At 39.7% G+C, this 23868-nt stretch overlaps 1 protein-coding gene across 10 annotated transcripts in view; it reads left to right on the top strand.

The window, feature by feature from the left end:
- The window catches only part of INPP4A (inositol polyphosphate-4-phosphatase type I A), a 141879-nt gene that overhangs the window by 104142 nt on the left and 13869 nt on the right, over nt 1-23868 (top strand). For 5 of the 10 annotated variants that reach the window (XM_035893205.1, XM_035893200.1, XM_035893201.1 and 2 more), the window contains exons 15-25: nt 537-554; nt 3168-3351; nt 4718-4936; nt 6082-6373; nt 9638-9670; nt 14000-14172; nt 15656-15779; nt 16521-16647; nt 18972-19112; nt 20456-20553; nt 23610-23722. In XM_035893205.1, the coding sequence (XP_035749098.1) occupies nt 537-554; nt 3168-3351; nt 4718-4936; nt 6082-6373; nt 9638-9670; nt 14000-14172; nt 15656-15779; nt 16521-16647; nt 18972-19112; nt 20456-20553; nt 23610-23722 (1522 nt within the window). The remainder of the gene's footprint in view (nt 1-536; nt 555-3167; nt 3352-4717; nt 4937-6081; nt 6374-9637; nt 9671-13999; nt 14173-15655; nt 15780-16520; nt 16648-18971; nt 19113-20455; nt 20554-23609; nt 23723-23868) is intronic. The other 5 variants (XM_009637652.2, XM_035893207.1, XM_035893206.1 and 2 more) reach the window with 3 other exon arrangements.

Genomic DNA, 23868 nt, shown 5'->3' with positions numbered 1-23868 from the left:
CTTAGCTGCTAAAGTGGGCCTCACTCCTGCAGTACCTAAGTTCCTGTGTCTTTTGGGTTTGGTTTGGGTTTTGGGTTTTTTTTTCCCCTCACCCAATAATTAAGCTGATCAGAGAGCTTAATTTCTATGCAGTACTTTTCCTTCTAAGCTTTAGAGAACTGTCCCTTCTGGGTCCGTGAAAACTGCAGGTTCAACAGCTGAAGAATAGCTTTCCTTTCAAGTACTTCTAATTTGTCATAAAAGCCAGTATAGTAGAACTGAGATCCATCTCCTCAGTTTCACTGTTACACAGATATTGTTCAGTTCTTTCTCCTTTCATTGGCAAAACTGTGCTTCGTGCATCCACATTTCCCCAGAACAACACGTGGGCATCTGGCAATCCATGTTTTTTTGCTTACAAGTTTAATCGTTGTGTATCTGCCCTGTCGAAAAGATGACTCAAATAAGTTACGTCCCCAAACATCCTTTGTTTTGTTTTCTGCTTTTGGTATTTGCTAACAATCTGCTAATTTTATTTTGGTTTTTTGTTTTTTTAGCAGTTATGAGGAGTGTTGGTGAGTTTTCTGTTTCTGAGAGTTCTGTAGAGAGGGTTTCTGTTCTTTGGGTTGTTTTTCTTTTCTTTTCTTTTCTTTGGCAAAGATCTGGTGTGTTTTAAAGTGCGCAGGGCTTTTTAATGTCATGCATCATGGCATCCCTAATTGTGCTCTAAGTAATTGTAGCTGCTTTGTAGAACATGACGTGTGAATGAATTTCATTTCATCTGCAATGTTTGTTTGTAATGAACAGCTAGCTTCCTGGCTCTCTCTGATCATAAGTTAGAAAACTGAAGATCAGAACACAAGAATTTTATATATTTTCCTCTGTTATCTGTTTCCTCCAGTGAAAACTGCCTGGAGAGAGAAACGTTCTGCCAGAGGTGGAAGATAATTAAGATAACTCTACGTATTTTTAAATCTTTATGGTGATAGATTGGGCGTGGTTTATATTTTTGTAACCCATGTCTTCGTTTAAACATTCTCACTTAACTTTAGTTTTCTTCATGTTGTGGTGTTCAGTGCTAATGAAAAGGAAACATTACTTGATGGTTCAACAGCGCAGAAGTTCTGCTCTAAATTGCTCATATTAAAGGTTGAACCTAATTCACTGAGAGTTTAAGGTTGTGTTACATTTTGCTGATATAGTACAAGCAGAGCTGTTCATTTGAAAAAGCAATTGCAGGTTGGAAAGTAAATATATGTGAACTTTACACCATAAATTTTTCCCCCTGATCATCCCAGCAAATGTTTGTGATTAAAAATGTAATAATTCTAAATCAGATCTCAATATGCTGCATGGCCTTTCCTGCCAAGTACGTCTCTATGCATGTTAACCACACTGTCGTGGAAAGAAATTGCTCAGAGGAATTGTCACTAAGATCACCAGTCAACAGAGAGCACAAATCATGGACAGGGAAAGTCCTGAAAGCCAAGATTAATTTGCTGTATGGCGTAGCAGTACTGGGGAGTGGTTGTTCTCTGCTCCACTCAGGTGGGTGACCAGAGGGACACAAATAAGGAAACTCTTTCAAGAATCACTTCTGCATTATATTCTTTGAAAACAAATCCCCCATCTTTTCTTGTAGTGGAGCTCAGGCAGATACCGGGATTAAGCTCCCCCCTTGCCTTAATATCAGTTGAGGGACAAGAACTGGTATTTGTGGCAATGGTTTTAAAGTGTGCCCCACGCAACCTTCCTGTCTTACCTCACAGACACACTGCAGAAATTAAGAGCCTTGGTCTAGGGGTAGCAGAGGAATTCACGCTCCTCGGAGGTCATGATCTGAGGTAACTGTGCCTGGAGAAGAAACTCCTCTCTGTGCAGTCTCCCAGCGGAGCTGTATCCATTGAACAGCGCTGAGATGGGTGCAAACAGTAGGCTCTTCTCTGCTGTTACTATGCTGAAGCCACTCAAAAAAGATGAATAAAATTAAGATAATATACAGTTTCGTGTCACCTCCTGCTTGATGTCATGTCATGGACGAGTGTCACACGTCACAGCTGGAGCTGATTAAAAGGCCTGATCTATGTATAGCTTTCCTACCGAGAGATAAAAACCAGCATATTGCCTGGCAAAGGGATTAGTGGTGGGTTAGTTCCAAATAGTTAGCCAAGAGCACAACTTCAGCTTAAAGTAATTTTCTAAGCCAAAAGGCAGCTTTTGTGAATGACCCTTCCCAGGTAGAATTAAATCACTCTTAAGAAGTGCTGTTGTCTCTCCAGCAGTTACAAGAGGGAGTCCAAGCGTCTGTCTTGGACTGGATAAGCAACTCTTGTAGACACCTAAGCTTAGAGGATATAGACTGGTCTCTTCCACTGCCAAGGAAGCAGTCTTAATGAAGCTGCAGTATCCCAATATAAAGATATGTCTTATTGGTATAGTTTATTTCCCTTACTATTTGGAAAAAGCCAAAATTTGGTATTGCTTTGTATTGTTACAGCTGAGTTTATAATAGGGAGACTTGTATCATGTCCCTAGTTTAGTATAGTATGTGTGTGCTAATTGGAGCTGCACCAAGGACAGAGTCCTTGGATTAGTCTGGAGATATACTTTGGGTTTAATATATCATAAGATTGCTTTTGCTGGTGTAACTTGAATCAGGCCTGCAATAGAGGAGAGGATTTTTTGCAATAGCAGAAGGATTTTTTGTTAATGCCACAGTGTTTGCATTACGGATCTGGGTGGCATTTCTGTGTTAGAAGGTGTGCAGATTTTCTTCTCATGGTGCTAATAGCTGTATGATAAAATGGGTTTGTAAACCAGACCACTCACTAAAGTGTCTGTGTCCTAAGGAGGAGAGTGGGGCAAGCTGCCTCTGCAAACAGCAGTTCTGTATCTGATGGCAAAATCTATCACCCACATTCTTCTCAGCAAGACTGTCCCTCTGGTGTACAAGCTCTGCCCACAGCCCCTAGGCATAAGGGATTAGTAAATCTGCATCTGAATGCATTCAGTAAAGGCAGAGAAGGCTCTAGTATCATGTTCCTGCTGTGCAATTGCCCACTGGCCTTTCACTGTTGATTGCTAGCTTAGGTAAATTTTTGTTGTCTGCCATTAATTCCCCAGCATGCCACTGTGATGTGTGTACCTCTAGATCAATTTTCCCCCTAAAATCAGTCTTTCTTTTTCAGCACTTCAACAAGTTCCCAGTCTATAATATACATCCCACAGGACATTGTTAGAGCAAAGGAAATTATTGCACAAATCAACACCCTGAAAACGCAAGTCAGTTACTACGCAGAAAGGCTCTCAAGAGCTGCCAAGGATAGATCAGCTAATGGCCTTGAAAGAACGCTTGCCATCCTAGCAGACAAGGTAGGAGAATAATACATGTCCACACTGAAGCACAGTGTGTTTTTTTCTCTGTCTCTAGTAGGTTTCCTTGAAACACCTATTTTATCTTGTTCAGTAGTGTATTGTAACATGTACAGTCCTAAACAAAAAGCAAAATCAGACCAGCCTTTAAACTTTGCTGCTTTTTATTTAGGTTGTCTCCTACTTTTCATGCTCTTGCCTTCACCTCTTCTTGAGAGTGCAGTGGAGAGCAATGTCCTCTGGTTCCCTCTGTTCATTCATCATATTCCAGAAAGCTGCATTCTTTGTTTTCTATTATACCCTTTTCTCCATATCCACCTGCTTTTTTTAATGTTGCTCTGAGTCATCTGTCAAGCAGCAGCAACTCAGCAAAACTTCAGCACATGAAACAATTCTGTATTTTTCCACTGGTGAAGTAAGGAATAATGGTGACACAGCCTTTGCTTGAATTAGAGAGATGTGAATCAGTTATTTCTTGATGGGTGCTAACAGAAACCAGACTGGACCCACAGCTGAACACAAGCTTATTTACAGGGACAAAAAAACCAAATACAGTTTTACTGACCTCTTCTGTCCCTGAAGCAGATCTGAAGGTTGTAATGGCAGTAATGGCCAATCAGCTTGCCATAAATTGTCCCAGTGGAGGGGATATGCATATAACTTTGTAGAGTGCAAAAAATAATGTGAACCTATATAAATATATTATAAGGTATTATTAATTTATTATAATACTCACTCAAAATGAGTACAGTGTGTATACTTAATCTGAATGATTTTCTACAGCTAGACAACATGTATATATAACGTGGTAAGGGCTTGTTTTCTTTTTTAAATAGACACACAGGCCAGACACTTCATATTCACGTAACTTACAGAAATCCTTTAATACAACACCACTAAAAAAGACAAGGGAACAAGTTGCATTGTTTAGTGGGTTGTATCTTCAGCCCTCCTCTTACGTCTTGTTACGATGTCAGACAGGATGGTGGAGGTTAAGCATGGTCTCTCTGACGTGGCTACTGTTGTGTAGGGGATAAAAATGTCTGCACATTGTTCTAAGCTTTCATCAAATGGAGAATGAAGTGCAAATGAAGGTGGATTGCACATGTATTAGTGAAATTTTCAACAATTGCAAGTCTAATATAGTAGTACAGACTTTGGAAATGTGCCATTTGTGGCTTGGTATCCTATATTGCTTTTTAAGGCCATTCTGTAAAATTATTTTAAAGGCACTTTGGAGACTCCTAAACAATGGTTAGTTTCTTTTACAGAATACTAGTTCTTCTTTCTTTCTGTGAAAGAATATGGTATAAATTGTGTACGGAATAACGAAAAATTGTTAAAATGGGGGGGTATTGCTTTTTAGACCCGGCAACTTGTCACAGTCTGTGACTGCAAGCTGTTGGCAAATTCAATACATGGACTGAATGCTGCAAGGCCAGACTATATAGCTTCAAAAGCATCTCCAACCTCTGGAGAAGGGGAGCAAGTGATGCTGAGGAATGATCAAGATACACTTGTCGCCAGATGGACAGGAAGAAATAGCCGATCTTCTCTGCAGGTGGATTGGCATGAAGAGGAATGGGTAAGTTTACTTAGTGGAGTGATGAATATTTTCTTCTTTTTAGTTTTTGTTTGCTGTGTTCTTTAGTTTATGAGCTCTGTAACTTCTCACCAGGTACACATGGGATGAGTATTTTGGAGGTATTGGTCAGCTAGCAAAGATGTTGCCTCTGTCCTATGCTCAGTTACACCTTCACATGGGGATACAAACAGGCCTTCATAAATATTTCTGGGTCCCCAAACAGCAGAAATCATTACAGTAGGTGCCGACTGAAGTCGGTTCCAAGGGAAAGTAAATACCTTTTAAAGTAAAAAACCTCACCGTACTACAAAGGACTTTTACACTTCTTCAAAATCAGGCATATTTTGCGTGTGTTAGCTATACAGTTCAGCCTTCCTGTTTTTTATTCTCATCTAAATATTTAGAACTTGCAGTCCATCTCTGTTTGGATTATGAACAGCATTTTAAAACTGTTTGCAGAAAGAATTTAAATGGTTTTCCTTACCACACTGCCAATTGAAATGAGAATTGGGCTGTGTAAATTCTGTCATTGTGTAATATAAACAGAAGTTAATTAAATCTCAGAAATAGTGGAAATTAATTAAAACAATTATTAATATTGTGAAATATCAATTTTGAAATGAGACCAAATTAATTTTGGAAATGGATCTTTGCTAGTTTTGATTGTTTTGGCATACTTTGACTTATAGTCAAACTCACAGTAATGAGATACGAATAAAGCCAATTCAGTTATTTAGATACTAACACAATAGAGTAATTTTATCTGTTATTCACTGAGTTACATAGGAAAAAAGCTGCGTGATTGTATACAATTATTATGCCAAACATGAGTTTCAAGAATGAACAATAGTGCCAACTGGAAATTGGAACAATAGTGCAGGAAGAGGGACTTAAAATTGTTCAGCAAATTTACTTAGAAAATACCTTCCGAATTTACCACACAGGTCATGACGTATTGTTGCCATGCTGGTATACTTTATTTATATATCCAGAATTTGTGTGTACACAAATGTAAACATAGTAGCCCAGAGGATGCTTTGGAGAGGAACTGTGACTAGAAACACGGGGAGAAATGTATTGCCAAGGGATTTGTTACCCAATGTCTCTTTTCTTTTTAAATTGAGAAAGAAATGTTTTCTTTTAAGGAGAAAGTTTGGTTGAATGTTGACAAAAGTCTGGAGTGTATTATACAGAGAGTGGACAAACTTCTCCAGAAGGAGCGCTTGCAAAGTGACAGCTGTGAAGATGTTTTCCAGTGCGACATCAGCTGTACTAGTAAGAAAGGTAATCGGGACACTCGTGCCTACTGGATAAATCCAGAAGATTTAAATGAGACCTCATCATCCTCACCACCTTCATCATCCTCACCACCTTCATCATCCTCACCACCACCTTCATCCACACCGTCTTGTGCATGCCATTCTCTCAGAAAGACAAGTGCGTATGCCAGACACTGCTTCTCACTGCTGCTCTCCTCCTGTGCGCTGGCATCGTTCCTAAGCCTCCGTAACATCCTTCCATGTGTTTTTAGTTCAGTGGTGGTGTTAAGCACTGATGTCAGGCAGAAAGGGCTGGTGGTGTACTGGGAGCTGCTAAGCCCATTACTTTGAAATCCTGATCCCCCTGAAATCATTGCCAAGTCCATTGATGACAGTGGCATTTGGTTTTCACGCTGGGTGTTTTAAGCTGGTAAAACAGGTGTTGGGGTAGCGTATGTCAAACACCACCTCTGGTAGCTTTTCTGTTGGCTTCAGCTTCTTTGCAGCAATCAAAGCTTATTACAGTGAACCTCTGCAACAGAAATAAAACATGAGAGAAGTGCAGGCACTACTGCAACACTAATGGTCCCGGCTGGGCTGCCAAAGCATAGGAGGGAAGCCAAGCAGTCCCATTAGACTGAACTGAACTTGGATGAACTGACCGGAGTTTAAAGCAAATGTCAACCCAAATTGTCAAAGGCTGTGGTGCTGAGGCACTCAATTAGTTAGACTTCTTGTAGCTGGAAGGAAGGAATTGGCAGTGCAAGTTCTCAGTGGAATAATCCTATCAAAATTTGAGGTAAAGTGGGTGCTGGATTGAATCCAGCATAATGCGATGAGCACGTGAATGAAAGATACCCTTATCAGTTCAGGTTGAAGGTTTTGCAGCCATGCATTAAGTTTCAGAATTATTTCATTTATGTAGGTACTTATTGGACTTATTCTAACATTCTTTACATGTGGTCACTATGATTTGGCCACTTAATAGAGCAGGTGTGCCAAGTTAAGCTTTAGAAAGATTGATTTGTTTTCATTTCCTTTTTCCTGTTCTGTCTTATCATTTGATGGCCCTTTGTCCCTTACGTGTGTCTGTGACTTCATGTCCATCCCATTGTTAATGTTGCAGTGGAAGGCAATACCTTAAGAAAAAGAAAGCAAGAAGGAAGTTAAAATAAATGTTAATATATTTTTGTGTAGCTTTATACATGTTACATATGATTCACTTAGTATCTTAATGACTATGTTTTTCTAGATTAGACTGACGGTTTTTGTATTGTAAAGGAATTGGAGAGTTGGTTCTCATTTCAGAATGTTTTCTATTAATGTCTGACTAAATTTCTTCTACCAGTTTGATACCTTTAAATGTTTTTATTCGCTAGCTAGTATACATGAAGTTTTATATTTATTTACATGAGAGTTTTATCAGTGAACTTCAATGCACCTTCATATCAGTACTTAAAAGCTGTGGATTTTTAATACTAAAAAGAATAGGAAAAAACTGTGGTGGGTGATATCGGAAGCTTTTCCCAAGACAATTTGATGCTGAAAGCATCTTAGAACAATAATTTTCTTTCCTGTTCAGTCAGTCTTTTAGATCTACTCTGGATCTTGACACTTACGCCATATAAAAATGGAATTAATGGCACTTACCTACCAAAGCATTTGTTTGAGCCAAGAGTTTCCGTAACCTTTCCCAGCTGTTCCTCCAAAATAGGAAAAAAAATCTTTCCACTTAATCCACAGAACCTGGGACAGAAACATTCAATCAAGAAGTGTCACAAGCTTTAAAGCTAAGGGGCTTGCTACTGTTTCCCAGTGCTACCTAAGTGTAAGGACTAGATCTGAAGTCTGACTGTCAACAAACATTGGGTGAATTTAAGTTAAAAAATCCTGGAGAGGGAATCCTGTTTCTTAGGTAACTGGTGCAAACATTGTTCATAGGTCTTAATGAGCAATCTGAATTGCACTTGAGAAGTTTATTGTAAGCCAGAGCAAGCTGAGTACTTGATCACATTCTCATTGGCTGTAGTTCCTAATTAACGGTCAGTATTTTTGACAGAGGAACAGGTTCAGTGCTATGAAAAAAAATGGTCTTACTGAAATCAATGGCAATTTTTCTGTTGAGTTACTTTCCTTGACTCCACACCAAACCTGGCCTGTTAATTCCCTTTCACTGTCACTTTCCACAACTGATCATGGGAATAATTGAAGGACAAAGAAGATCCTGTCTCTAAGTTCAGAATCACAAAGTTTTAAAGTTCTTCCTTGCCATGTGTTCAAAGAACTGACATGCCTTCTGTTAGTAACTCTGAGTTTTGAATAAATGACACTGAGCAGAGGGCGGTCAGAAATTTTTTTGAAAGCAGTGTAAAAGCCAGCAAACCAACATAGTTTCAGAATTGGTAAGAGAGAGACAGTAGAATGTTACTGAAGGACTCTAGAGGATCTCTCTAGAAATTAATGTTTGTGAAAGAAAATATTGCCTGAAATAGTAGAAGGGAGACTTAAGAAACTATGTTAAAATTTATTTTTGTTATAGGCTTAGGTATTCATTACTAAAATTGCATAGGGGCATAGAGCTTCTTCAGTGAACATGATGAGTTTTAATTTACTGAGAGCTTTTTATCTTGAATTGTCTAGCTCAGCTGATGGTCCTAATGCATACAATTGAATTTTATATTTTCTGTTGTTATTTTCAAATCTGTAATTCACTGACTAATAAATCTAGATATAAACAACAGAAGTTTAAATCCCATTAGCTTAATAAACTGCCTTTCATTAATGCACGACTTGCTATACAGGGTGTATATTATCTTTTCACTGTTTGCATCGCATTGTAGCGTATTTTCATCTGACAGCTTGTTCCTCCCGCTGAAGTGAGTGTGGAACACTCACAGGCTTCACTGGTGAGGTTTCAGCCCCTAATATACAAGCTAATGCTTGTGTTAACTCTCAGAAATTGTGTAACAGAAATTTGTCTAAGATAGCAAAGTTCTGTTTCTTTATTACTCTCATGTTGTGGGTGCCTTAATGTCATTTTCTGTTAAGTGCATTGGACTTACTGCTAGTCTTTTGCTATTCTGTTTAGCAGCCTTACTGCCAGCTTATTCTATAATTGCACTAAACCAGTGGTTCTCAAATTGTGCCCTGTGGATCGCTGGGGATTGACAGTGCACTTGCTGGTAATCCACAGAGAGCCCCTGACCTAGCGGGTACTGGCTTTCCTCCGAGTCCCCATCCAGGTGTTCCTCTGATCAGAAACTGTGGAGTGGTGGAGACAGCCCATGCCCTCGGTGCCCGCAGGCAAAGGAGTATCTCTGCTGAGCTCCTCTTCCCTCGGTGACAGTGTTTGAGAACCCTGGCATTGAGCATTTGAGTTGCTTATGTTTAGACTGTGTTGCTGCTCCTTAATCATGCATGTTGCCCCTCCATTTCTGTGCAGATTGCAGCCCTGCTCCGGAAGAATCTGGCCCAGGTATGTGCATTCATGGCTTCTGCTTCTTCTGAAAATTGCAGGGTTTGGGTCATAATTAACAACTGAACAAGTGCCTTGCTGTTAAGGTTGACCGTTTTCAAATGGTAATGCTCTGCAATACCACATGGCTTACCTAAGCATATTGAGAAGTTGTTATTATCTGGGGGTTGGACTAGCTGACCTTCCAACCCAAAACATTCTACGATTCTGTGATTATTTTCCTAAATAATAGTGTAAGGGGGTACCTGGTAACTCCTCATGTCCAGGTATGGGAGAGCACTTGTTCATGGTGTGTTTGGTTTCTCCAGTTGATGTGTTTTAGCAAGCTGTGGTGGGTGAGAATGATTTGAGGCCTGTTCCAAATGTCACTGAAGTCTGTGGGAGTCTGGCATTTCAGACATTTCAGACATGCCCTTTCATACGTGCTGTTGAGCTGGCCTTTCTGAATGAGAACTTGAGCAGAAGACGGAGCCGTCAACAAGGCTGATGGAGAATCTCTGTGTTGTGGGTGCTCACCGAGCAGTGTTGGGCACTGCAAGTCCAGTGTTTTGGAATACGTAATTTTGGAGACTTTCATCCCACTGTTTGCCTTCTTTTCCCTCTCCTTGTACGTCCGCACGCTGGTGTTGCATTCACAAGGTCTGAATAATACGCCTCTGTAATACCACTCTCTCCCAGCTAGATGGCTGTAATTCCCCCCATTTGAGAGCAGTTTAATCTGAGTTCTGCAAAGGTTCAGTCTTTGAACTCTTACAGCATGGGCTCCTGGGTTTAGTGTAACCAATGGGAAATACAGCCCCAGTGCAGGTATGGTTTTCATCTTTATAAAGTATATTAATGTTCTTCTCAGCTGTCCAACCTGTTTCCTTCTATCGCTAAGGAAGTGTTTTTAATCAATAAAAGACTCTGCAAGTTTTTAATTCTTGGAATATCTCTTTAGTTTTTGCAAAATATGAATGTGGTGCATAAATTAATGCCATTTATTTATTTTTAAGATGGGAGTAATTAAAAGCAGTCAGGTTACCCCAACTGGGTGCCCAGATTTACCCCAAATTGCATCTTAAAGTTGCTGAAGCTGCAGCATCATGAAGCACTTTGTGCTTGCTTCCCTCTGAAGCCAAATGGGATGTGACTGTGGGCTTAAGTGGGTTGCCAATTATAATTTACTGGATCAGGGCTAAGCAACTACCACTTAATAATTCTCTGGTTTAGAGATCATGAGTCCTTACAGCCCTAACCTAAACCAAGAGCAACTGCAGGTGCCCAGTACTTTGATTTATGGATGCTAGGGGGGTTTTTAATATAAAAAGACTAAAAATATCTTTTCAAGGCTCTGAAGGACAGTTATTTTAATAATATTTTTATTGCACCGGAGAAGAGAGACTCTTAGGGGGAAAAAAGCAAAAACTTTTCCCACCTGTCATTACATCCTTGATTTGTACAGGCTTTATGTATTAGGTTCTCTTAACAAGACATACTTTTTTTATAAAATAGTCGGTAGTGTATAGTGAGAGAAGGTCCACTATGTGAACACATAGGCCTTTCCAGCATCTTTCTCTCTCCGTCTCTCTCTCCCCTCTCCCCTCTCTCCCCTCTCCGCACCCCAATGCCACATTTGAAAGTATACATTAAGGTATGACTTTGCTCAGCAGCAGTCATAAGAAAAATAGCAAAGACTTATGGGCCATGTCTGGCCCTTATTTACTGGCCAGAATTCAGTTGTAGCTGTCTGAGTGGAGACTGCAGGATTTGTTTCTTGCTGTACAATATAAAGTGCCTAAAGCAAATGACAGGCATCCTGCCGGTTTGTACAAACCAGTTTTTAGACAGAATAACTCTTAACATGAACTAGAAACCTCTGATAAAAAAGCAGGATTTGTGTCCTAGACACCCCAACAACTTGCTTGGACTAGGTCTCCGACTGTTGTAAATCTGTAACAACGTGTTGGATCGCCACTGTTTCAGGCCCTACGCCAAATCATCTTACCTCTGGATCTGCCCAGTAGATTCTATAATAGTTTTTAAAAGTTCTGGTCATCTCATAGAACCTAAGAGCAGAGCTCAAAGTAGATTTCACATTAAAACTAGTGCCTCATGGTGTCCATTGATTGATTTAGTAGAAAATACACTTTCGGTAATAAAGTTCTCCTAAGAAAATGAATGAGGGGACGACAGAAGGACAGGAAAATCCAGGCAAAAGTTGAACACTTTCAGAGTCCTCTCTCACATTTAGTTAAGCACTGCCAGTTCCAACCTGATTTGAGCCTTGCGAGTGCAATTCCTTTATATTCCTGTTTATTGTTAGTAACAGCTACCATTGACTAAAAAATTAAAAGAACGCAGGTGACACCTCTGTGAAGTAGGTAGCAAAAAGCATTTAGAATTTTGCAGACTGACAAGGGTTTGTTTTTCACGGCTAAAATTTTAAACCAAGAGAATACAGAGCACAGAGGGTTTTTCCTCGTTACCCCAGATGAGCCACTGCATTGCATGTGAGTGTTGGGAGAAAAAAACCCATCAAACAATTGCTTTATCTTCAGGCAGGTTGGTGTATCACCAGTATACTTTGCAATTACCCCAGATAAACATATCTTTCAAATGAAGTGCTGTCAGACACACTACAATTTTAAATCTCCAGAGTTAGTAACTATATACATGTATGTATATCCAGGCAATGAGATGATGATGATGTGCTGGAAGATCTGTTCCGTTCTTTTTGTCATTCTCATTTGTTTATAGGAAAGTTCTTAAATGTGGTAAGAGAAACACTGTTAGTATCATCTGTGTTTTGCTTTTTAAGTGCTCACAGGGCCACGTTATGGCATATGATTTATTTTGAGAGAAAATGCTTTATATAAAAGACAAGCTGTAATTCCTTGCCTGTTCTTTTGATGTTTCCTGCTTTTTTTTATGGCAGTGGAACAGAGCCAAACAACTTCCCCTTCATGTAGGTTATCTGTCTACCACACAGAACAAAAGCAAAAAGGATAGATGTTCATCTTGTCAGTTGTGTTTCTGTTAGCAGACTTCCAAAATTCCCCTCTCTGGCTGATTATCAAAGAAACATTTATTATTACTAGCTCTTAGTCCTGCCTTTGAGTCAGAATCCCAAACAGCTTCCTTTTGGGGGCTTGAAGTGCCCCATGCATGCAGGTTCTGATCTGTAACCGGGCTGGGGGTTGTGTGTGTCCTGTTGGTGAGCTCCAGCGCTTTTTAAAAATAAAGCACATTGTCCTTCTCTTTAAAAAGAGAAGTGTTCTTCTGTTTCAACCTTACATTAAGGAGGACAAAAGCAAAGCACCGTTCTATTTTCTTTTTATATTGCAGAGAGAATGGATTTTGGTATAGCATTGGAATAATTTTTAGTACAGTCATGGAACTGTTTTTTTTAAATTGGTGATTGATTAAGATGAAAGATGAAAGAAAGAAACTGAGCTTGTGGGGCATTTTAAGGCAGACCAGTCTCTTAGGGAGAAGGAAGGCACAATGTTGGGGGCACTAAAACGGGACTTTGGCAACCCAGTTTCATTTCTATGCTTCCTGTGTAAGACCTTGAACAGAGTCCCTCTGGGACATACCTCATGTATTTCAGTGGAAGTCAAGCTCCAAACTGCTTCTGAGGATCTGGCTGACTCCCATCTAAATCACTAGACTTAGTGTTTCTTGCTAGCTAGCTCTAAGCCTTCAAAGCCGCCCAGCAGACAGAGGACACTTAGAGGAGTACCTACACAAATTTTTCACCTTTCTGCCTTATTATTCCTATGCTGCAAATGGGAGATAAGCATCATCTTACCTCATTGGGGTGCAACAAGGATCAATAAGATGGTGAGGCAGCTGAATGATACACCTCTGAGCCCACGGAAGATTCAAAGGCTAGATGTATTGGAGAAATCTCATTGACAGAAATGGCTAAGCAGATATTCACTATTTCTGTTATATGATGGACTCCATACTGTCTGTCCATGTATGCACTGTGAAAGGGAGTGTTTGAACATGCACATGCAGCGATATACACTTGTGTATATAGACACTCGTGTTTCTGTTATACTTTCCTGTTCTGTGGGCACAAATCTGGGAGCTATTACATGGTCGGGAAAGTCGTAACAGCCTTACAGAGTAAAATTCTCCGTATTTTCCTCATGCGATAACCACTCTGTAAGATTACTTAATTAATAACAAGCAGGGAGCAACCAGCCAGCCAAAATAAAGCAAGCCCTAAATGTGAATTATGCACAACTTTGACTTGCAAGAGGAAGTTTCTTCTTAATGCATGTTTCTTTGTTTCAGATAAAGTACTTACAGTGCTGCTAATTTTTTTCTTTTAACCAGGCGAATGGAGCGAAGCTCTTTATCCCTTGCTGACAACGCTCACAGACTGCGTAGCCATGATGAGTGACAAGGCAAAGAAAGCCATGGTCTTTTTATTAATGCAGGACAGTGCCCCGACAATAGGGCTCTGCCTGAGCCTTCAGTATCGCAGGGATGTTGTCTTCTGCCAAACTGTAAGCAAGCAAATATGCATGGTTTGATTGCACTTCAACATGCAGTGGGATTTATATGAAATACGGAAGATGACTGTTTTCAGAATTTTTCAGATCTGTTCTACCCTCGGGTTTCACACTGTGATCTCCTCTCACAGGCTGTGTTATCCTGTCCTTACTGGTCACTTACATGCATTTGACAATATATAACTTAAGCATCCCCTTGGATATACATTCACTATTTAAAAAAAAAAAAAAAAAACCACAACAACAAAAAAAAAACCAGAACTAGTGAAAATAATGCTGCTGTCTACAGAAACAACCTTTGCATTCCAATGCCACCAAACTAAAACCAAAAGTAAGATGTGAAAGGCAGGGGCGGGGGGAGGAAAGCCTGTGAGCAGAAAGAGTACTCCCTCGTTTACCTTTTGTTGTTTCCTGCATCGAGACAACAACAGGACCTGTGGTACCTAAGAAGAGAAGTCCAGCTACAGGGAGAGAAAAAGTGCTGGTTTGGGGTTTTTTTCCCGAGTTCTGTCTCTGAGCCTGCTGGAGTCTCTTGTGTCAGCCACTAACTTGCAAGTGTCTGCACTAAAAAACTTCCACATTTTTTCAGCCCACTAGACTTCTGTAGTGTGCCTACTTCCCTGGGAAATCAGTATCTCGTTCATTTATTTTGAACAGCTTATCTCTCAGACATTGTTTGATAGGGCTGTTGTCCCAAAATGTAATATCTGATAGAGATAAATTAAGGGAATTTTTCTATACCAAACCCACTTCGTATTGAAGATAATTTTTAAACTCAATGCTTTGAATATGTTTACCCATTGTAAGCAGAACTTTATTCCTTGTTGTTTAATTCTGTAACAAAGTCATACACCTGTGTACATAGCATATGGCAATCACCTGGGAAATTCCTTTGTTGACAGAGTGAATTAAGACTAGTACTAATCTTAGATCTTAGTACTGATCTTAGTACTAGGTCTTCAGGACCTTGTCCTGAATATCTCGTAACACTAGAGTTTGAATCTTTGCCTAATGCAAACAAGTATTGCATTTTTAAGCTTTCTTAAAACATCATTTAAAAAGAAAAAAGAATTTATTCATACTGCCAAAATTCGTGATCTGGAACTAGCTGTGTTGCTTTTCCATCTGTAATTAAAACAGTTCTCCAAGGAGACACTCTGTAATTCCGTAAGTTGTAGACCCTAATACAAGTGATTGTGTCCAAAAAACAGATGCGAGATCAACAGCAGTCCCATTTTGGGAGAGCTTGCAAGTTGAGGCAGTGTGCCCTAAATTTGATTTTATGCATGTTTTGGTTTTGTGTTGGTTGGTTGTCTCTCTTCAGCTGCAAGGAGAAGAAGAATGACATGTAAGGGAAAAGAACATCAGTGTGACAGATTTTATGGCACCTCTTGTATTGTGGTATTGTTTCCGTTTGGGGCTGAAGAGCCTTTTTTGTCTTGAGTTATTTCACTTGTGTCTGTTTTCTCTCCCACAGCTGACAGCTCTCATTTGTGGTTTCATTATCAAGCTGAGGAACTGCCTGCATGATGATGGATTTCTAAGACAACTCTACACCATTGGCTTGCTGGCACAGTTTGAGAGCCTGCTGAGCACTTATGGTAAAGGCACAGGGCGAGTGGGCGGTACATTAGCTGTTGAGTCAGCAAATTCTTCTTTAAATTGGCTGCAGCAGACCATGAGTGTTTGGGACAATCTGCAGCTCAGCTACAAAATGATTTTGAAAACTGAAGTGCAAAACCAGATTATATCTGGAGTACTTCAGTAGCTAACAACAGCATTTAATTGAATTACTTCTAAAAGAAAAAGCGTGCTTCCCTTATAGTATAACATCAAAAGTTTTAAAAAAAAAGTATCATATCGATCATTGTTTCAGAAAAGAAATGGATTCAAATTCTTGTAAACTGGGAGAAACTGTGCCCAAAATACTCTTTTTTAATTTTCTTGACCTCCTGTAATCCTACAGAACAAAGTGAGCAAATCCAGAATACATTGTCACTTTTCCAACACGCTTTTCCAACACAAAGGATACGATGGCTGTGACAATGCTGAGAAGTGCTTACTAGCATCATCTAAATTGGAAAATCAGCATATAATCTACTTGAAGAACAGTAGTCTGGACCGTGCTAGATAATTGGTGTTTTCTAAACTTGCTGAACTCATAAAGTCAATCGTGGCATAGTCTGCAGTCTGTAGGTCAAGGTGGAGGCCTGGGCTCCAGAGCCTCTTCATCCACAGAACTTCTTTATGAAAGCAATGACCTACAGTCATTGTCAAATTGATAAAGGGAAGTTGTACATAACAAGTAATGGTGACGATTTGCTTTTTCCTCCTTGATTTAGGTGAGGAGCTGGCAATGCTGGAGGACATGAGTTTGGGAATCATGGACTTGAGGAATGTAACCTTTAAAGTAACTCAGGCCACATCAAATACATCTACTGACATGCTGCCGGTCATCACTGGAAATCGGTAAAAAAAAAAAAAAAGGGAGGGAAGGACAGGAAGTGGGGTGGGACTGCAGATGGGAGAAACCGTGATTCTGCACTTGGAATGAATTATGTGCTTTTGTACTGTGCTGTTTATCCCCTCAGAACTTCAAAGCAATGTTTTGAAGTGGACTTCCTCATTTTTACTGATGTTGCATTTTACAGGGAGCTAAGCTGAAAAGGGATACGTGGCAAGGCTCAAACCATGGCAGTATTGTTTTATGAATAAATATAATCTTCACCTAGCCTTCCACAATCATAAGCCAGAAGTATTCAATCTTTTCTTAAGCATTTGTGCTGGCTTTAAATTTCAGACTGACTTTTGAGGCTGATCTCATTGTCTGAAATTCATTGCTGTTGATCAGTTGCTCAGTGCTTTACTGTATGCCACTGAGTAATGGGCCACCATTAGCACAACAGGACATGGAATGTGCATCATGCAGTTGATGGGCTGCTGCTGAGGTGAAGCCTATTTAGGATCAATTTCCAAACTGTCAGGGCCAAGCTGGCTTTAACGTACAGATGCTTTTGAAACACCAGACTCCTGCTCATTTTGGCCACTTGACTGAAAAGAGATACTTAAAAGCAATTTTTATGTTAAAAGTCTGAAATAACAAATGTTCACATCCTCACGTAAAGTGGGGTGGGAGTGATCTGTTACAGCTTTATTACGATGGGAAGTGTTTACAACAGAGTTGCACTTCAGTTTGAATGCCTCAGCCTTCTTGTCAGCTGGCCTTGCACTGATTTCTGGCATGCGCATGCGGCTGGTGGGCCCCTGCAATAGAGTTCTTGCCCAGAGGGAGCCAGTTCACAGATGGGGTTGAAGCTGTGGAAGGACAGAAGCCTCATGAAAGTCAGTGTTGTAATGTTTCTGTATTTCGGAGTCTCTAGAATCTTTTAGTTTCAAATCTGATTTCTGGAGGAAATAAGGCTTATTCGATTACAGTGTGCTGTACCAAGCTCCACAGGAGCTTTGCCCAGCTTGCTCCACATCTGAAAAAGAGCTAGAATTCTCAGAGAATAAAAACATTTAGAGGAACTTTGTTAAGTTAAGGTTCACATGCAATGGAAAGTGCCCTGGCTGAAGGAGGTCTGCAGTACAATCATGTATGTTATGGAAATTGCTGAGACCTGTAGAAATGGCTGACAGCTGACAGAAAATCCCTTTCAAAGAAAATCTTCAGTTGAAACTTGCCATCAGCGATAGGACACTAATTAGCAGGAAACCAGTATTCATTAGCTTCAGGTCTGATAGCATTGCTTATTGTTTTGCTGTCTAGATTTTACTCGAGAAGAGAGAAATCATGTGTATTTATTTTGGCGCAAGCTGTTGGAAGCTTTACATTTAGAGGTGAAAATAGGTTTTTTGCTTTCAGACATAGCATAGCATTTGTGTGTCCATCCACCCACCGTGTGGGACTGACCAATTTTGGATAACCTCATTATATACTTCTGAGAGCTCTTTTGCTGTACTTGAGAGTATATGCTGTACTTGAGGGTTCTGCACTGTAAAGACTTGGACGTAGCACCAAGGTATTGCTGCTGATAGGTTAACACAACAGCATACAAAACGCAGTAACTTGTGTCTTGGCAGTTCCAACATAGGGTAGTACTACATACCTTAGTCTGCCCTGATGTTATGGGATAAGATAAATTGCGTTACCTCACATTTGCCGTGAGATAAAGCATACACAGTGCTCTTTGCTGAAGCTCAGCTGACCCACAGTAACCTTTTGGGCTGCAGGAACAGCTTGTAGGTCTCAGTCGTAAGTTCTGTGTCAGTGCTTTTGTTAGCTCCCCCTTCAATTTATGCTTGGATCGCTACTATCATTGCCCCTATCCTTCTGCTCAGAAACATCAGTACTACTTACTGTACTCAGAAATGTATCCTTTTATGCATGTGCATCATCACTAGCCTTTATTACTTTAAAATCAAATATACTTTACCCTTGATGAGATGAGGACATGCCAAAATTTGGCTTTTTCTACTCAAGTTGTACAAGAGCTGCAGTATTAATGAGCAGAGCCAAATCAGCTTTTGTCAGGAAATTGGCAGATCTGATTGAAATGTCCATGAGGATGGAAAATCAACAATACAGGCTACTGAATGTTTGGGTTTGAACTAGAATAGCTTTTCTGATTCGGAGCAAGCTGTGGCATTTCCTGAAGTCCTCGGTTTTGACTCATACTTATTTTTTAATAGTGGTACTATGTTCTAGATGTTACCCTTCTTCACATAAGTAACACATTCTCAGAATGTAGCTTTTTGATCCTTGTGTCTAATAGCTGTTTGTTTATTTTCAGCGACGGATTTAACGTGAGGATCCCTTTGCCAAGCGCCTTGTTTGATTTGTTGCCGCGAGAGATTCAAAGTGGCATGTTACTGAGGGTTCAGCCTGTTCTTTTCAATGTGGGCATCAATGAGCAGCAAACCTTAGCAGAGAAGTATGTATTCAGTCATGCAAGCTCAACCTTAATGGCAGTTCATCAATCTCTTGTTCCGACGGAATTATGTCTCTATGGAGTTGCACTGTTGCATTACTAACAGCAATTCAGTTTCTCCAGTACACGAGCAAGGGAACATTAAGTGAAACTGTAAAATGCAAAACAAACAAAAGAAGGTCCTTCGTGTGGCATATAGCTGCGGAGCTCCTTTACCTCTTGGCTTTGAGTCTAGTGCAGGTTTGTGTAGTTCAGAAGTGAATTTACAGAAGAGGAAATCTACCATGTGCACACAGAGGTGCTGCTTGTGACTCGAGACCTCTGTGAGTGACAGATCACTAGAGGCTGAGAGATCATTCTGAGTGTCGCTGTGTATTTGCCCTCTTGGTTTTGCACTCTCCCCTAGACTCCCTCTTCTGGCCACTGTCAGAAACCAGGATAATGGGCTAGATGGACCTTTGTTTTAACATGTCGTTGCAGTACTTATGTAATGCAACACTGCTCTTGTAAAGCTGAAAAAATATAATTATGAAATAATATTCGCTAGGGAAACTGTTCAGTTTTGGGAGAGCCACCAGAGCTTCCCTCTGTTACGGCCATATCCTGTAGACAATACAGTGACAGAGCGTTGCTCTAATGGAGAACTCTAGTGAAGTCAGGCACATGTGGTGTCGTGACAGCAGCCTTGGTCCCCGGGTGGAGCTGCAGTATGATGGTGGACAGCTAGAAGAAGTCTAACAAAGGCATTCCAGCAGTGACTGTTGTCTGCTGTTGCCTGTAGAGGTGACTAGGCCAAGGTGACTAGCATAGTTACAGATGTCAACACCATGTGTGCATATATATGTATGGAGATACAGTTAGATGAGATGAATCATGGCACTGTTGACAATATTTTTTACATACATAGTTTATTACTCCTAGATCCATATTTCTTGTTTACATATCTGAAGTCAAAGTTCTCAGTCCTATCTACTGATGTTATGGTTATTATCAGCTTATGAAATGAACTAGCAAATTCATTATTAAATGTTTGAATTTTGGCAAAATGATTTACCAGATGGGTATTTAATATTGAAAGAGAGACATAAAAGCCAAAGAATTCTAAGTACTATTTTCTACAATGTTTTTCTTTCTTTTCCCCTCACACTCATATATTTTCTTTTTCTGTGATAAATCACTACAACATTTCTCTGTTACGCTTCACTCTGCATTTGAATGATTAGGAATTTCATGGTATGAATCTTTAAACTCCTTTCTGGTAGTCGTATCTCCAAGTACAGTTGTTTCAAAGAAGAGGAGACACCTTTTACCTTGGGCTTAACTGTTCCTTTCTTCACCTTTTAAAGGTTTGGAGACACCTCACTGCAAGAAGTCATTAACATGGAAAGTTTAGTGCGGTTGAATTCGTATTTTGAGCAGTTCAAGGAAGTTTTGCCTGATGATTGTAAGTATTTGGTAATTAATGGCAAATTTGGTTGAACAGCACAATTCAGGATGATTTTTAAATTTGTTTGCTTCATGTTAGTTGTTTAAATGTTGATGATACGCCAGAATTAGTAACCTCCAAGAAATGATGCAACTCCATTCTAATACATTAATACAAAGCAGAGCAGATTCAAGAGATTTAAAGGTCAGTCTGATTAACTTTCCTTTTTTAATTTATGTTGCCACTCTTTCTAAGTGGCACTGTGTACTGTATAAACATGTAGCTAGGCAGTTAGATTGACGTGAGGGGAAGGCATAAAAGTGACAGGTCGTAGCAGCAGCATTTTTATGTGCAGTTTTTGGTCACGTTCTCTGTATTTATGATAATCTGCACAGAGAGCAAATGCCAGTTTTTAGGAACTTAATCGCTTTCCCTCTGCTTATCCCTGGGCACTTTCCAGTAACTGTTGCATCTGCAGCCAGCAACAGTGAAGTCTAGCGCCTAGAAAAGAGACAATAGCTAGGAGCTTGAATTTTACTGGTTATATAGGAAAATTTCTTGCTTGTTACTGTTGCTTTGGGAGGCAGTGGCATAAATGTTATTTACAAGTGATGACAAAAATGGTGAAAATTCATTGATTTGTTATTATTAGCATCAAACCTCTTGTAAGCTAATTTAATGGGTCTCACAATTGCAGTTTTATTGCAGAAATGCAAATGCAGCAACAATGCAACAGGATAGTAAGAATTCTATCTGTTACACGTTATTGTACTTTCAGTTATCATGGACTTTTTTTTATGCAACTGAGAGCACAAGCTGTTTTTGGCGTTCCAGGCATTTATAATCCTCCATTATTAATTCTCTGAAATTCTAGCTGCAAAATTTTATTTTTTTATTATATAGTAGTCTAGCATCAGACTTCCTTGTAAAGTTCAAAAGTGTTCAATTTAAAGTGACTTTTGTTCTGCTTTTCTCCCTGTTACTTCATGTCTCTGTCCATAATAATAGTTCCCGTTCAGTTCCTTCCTCTCTTCTAAGATTTTGCTCACTTTTTTTTACTTCAGTCTTTTCCCTTTTCCCCAAACCTCTTACGTTGATCCAATAATTTTTTAGCTTTTGCCTCTTTTCCTGAAACTTTTTCTTAATCCTGTAATCTGTTTTCTGTCCTGTCATTTGTTCCTTTTCATCTTTTTGGAACTCTGTTTTAACTTTATGCTTATTATCCTCTATTTTTAAAGAGCACTGGTGCCACAACCCTGAGTTTCTCATTTACCAGTAACACTCCTTATACTAGAAGTTTTTCTTCAAATAACCTGAAGTATTGAATAAGGTTGGCATGCAGTGTTGGGCAGGTGGCATTAACATGCACCTTAACAGTGGAAGAAAATAAAAGTCTTGTGTCCACCTGCCTTTTCTCCCTTACTCTGGTTGCTTGTCCTTACATTGATCCCTGCCACATGAAATGAATACCACAAAGGGGGAAAATCCGCCCTCTGCTAAAACTTTCTTCTTCTTCACTGTTTGTCCGGGGTAAATGCAGATGTTTTGTACCTGGTTTTGCAATCCAGCTTGGACAAATGGTTTGTGGTTATAAACCTTAAGTAAAAGTTTTGATGAGAAGTGTGACAAAAGTATTGTGGGCGTCTCAGCAGATGTGTTAGAGTTGCCCTGTGAAAAAATGAGACTATATGGACAAACCTGGGACTGGGGTTGTCATAAGGAAGGTCTGTGTGTTTTTTACCTCCTCTGTGGTGATATTTAGGATGTACGAAGCGAAACATACTTTTCCATGAACCCTTGTCAAGAGAGAATAGCATTTTACATTTAACTGTAAAACAGGTGGTTATTATGACCGGCCAGTGGTGTAGTACATGATAAGTACGGGCAAAAAGAAAACCAAACAAATAATCCTAGGGAACAAGAGGCCCAGTGAAGTATCTGCTGGCAGCTTGTAGGAAATGTTCCCTTCAGGAACAATGCACAAGGGAAGTTGATTCCTGATCCACTGTCCTTGTTCCTGGCTCTTAATTCTAAGCACTGCAGAATTTCTAAGTGAATTACTGTCTTAGCTTCATTAGGTCCTTGTCCTCCTTCCATTAGCTCTCTTTGTCTTTAGAAATACCTGGGGAAATGGTCTGTGCCCTCTTTTGGTTTATAGGTATTACTTTCTTTTTAGGTGTAGAGGTCAAGCAGAGCAGTCCAGGATAGATGCTATATTGTAACATGCTATTTTCTGTGAGAAGAGATGTGGTCCAAAAATAAAACCTCATCTATCACCTGTGTGGGGTTCTTTTTGTCACATAGTCATTTTTCAACAGTGCATACCGCATTATTTATCCAGTCACAGCCTTGGTTGTTGTCCTCTGTAGTTACCCCTTAAAAAAAAAAAAACAACCTATTTAATACTTTTGATTGTCTTTGAGTATCTTGCTACATGTGTAAGAGGTGATGTGTAACACTTTGAACACGCAAGACAACTATTGAAAGCACTCTGAAATATTGAAATATTTCAACTGATTTATTTCCACTTAGTGAAATATTAATAAACAGATCGTGGGAGTGCAGTGTCCTATCGGAAGGAGCGTTTCTTGTAACTGAGAACAGACCAGCTCGCAAATTTAACATTGAAAATGTGAGCAGAATATAAAAGTATATCTTCAGGGTTTCTATGGATACATGCATGATATCCTGTCCCCTCTGAGGGGCGATAATACAGGCAGTTACATGTTTATATACAGGTCTGAACAGTGTGTGAAAGCGAGTATGTCTGTGACCCACAAACCAAAATACTATTCCAGTCTTGCTTCCTCTGTTCACTCTGTTATTATATTGCTATCAGATTCTGAGCCCCTGAAGTACCCTGACCGTGTATTTCCAGTGGAGTTTAATTAAGCTTGAATTTGTTTTGTTGGTGGTACTAAGTAATTAAGAATTGGATTCATTGTGGTAAGCTTTGATAGTTTCAGGAAAACATGACTGTGGCGTACAGGGACACTTTCCATGTAACTTATCTTTGTAATTTACAAAGTGTGAATAGCGGTAGATAAGTGGAGTTGGGTTTGTTTGTTTTATAGGTCTACCTCGATCTCGTAGTCAGACGTGCCTGCCTGAACTGTTAAGATTTCTGGGACAAAATGTACATGCAAGGAAAAATAAGAATGTTGATATCCTTTGGCAAGCTGCTGAGGTATTTATTAATCTGAGCATCTGCACAGTTCAGTTGATTTTCTGTATGCATATGTATTTTCCCCTTTTTTATTACCGCTATTTCTTCATTTGCTTGTGTGTAGCGTGGAAATGCTGCCAGGTTAAACCTCCTGTAGAATGAGGCAT

Source organism: Egretta garzetta, unplaced genomic scaffold (assembly GCF_000687185.1).
Source record: "Egretta garzetta isolate BGI_Z169 unplaced genomic scaffold, ASM68718v1 scaffold504, whole genome shotgun sequence".
Taxonomy (NCBI): Eukaryota; Metazoa; Chordata; class Aves; order Pelecaniformes; family Ardeidae; genus Egretta; species Egretta garzetta.
Note: the sequence above shows the minus strand (reverse complement) of the source record. Positions and strands in the feature narration are given on the sequence as shown.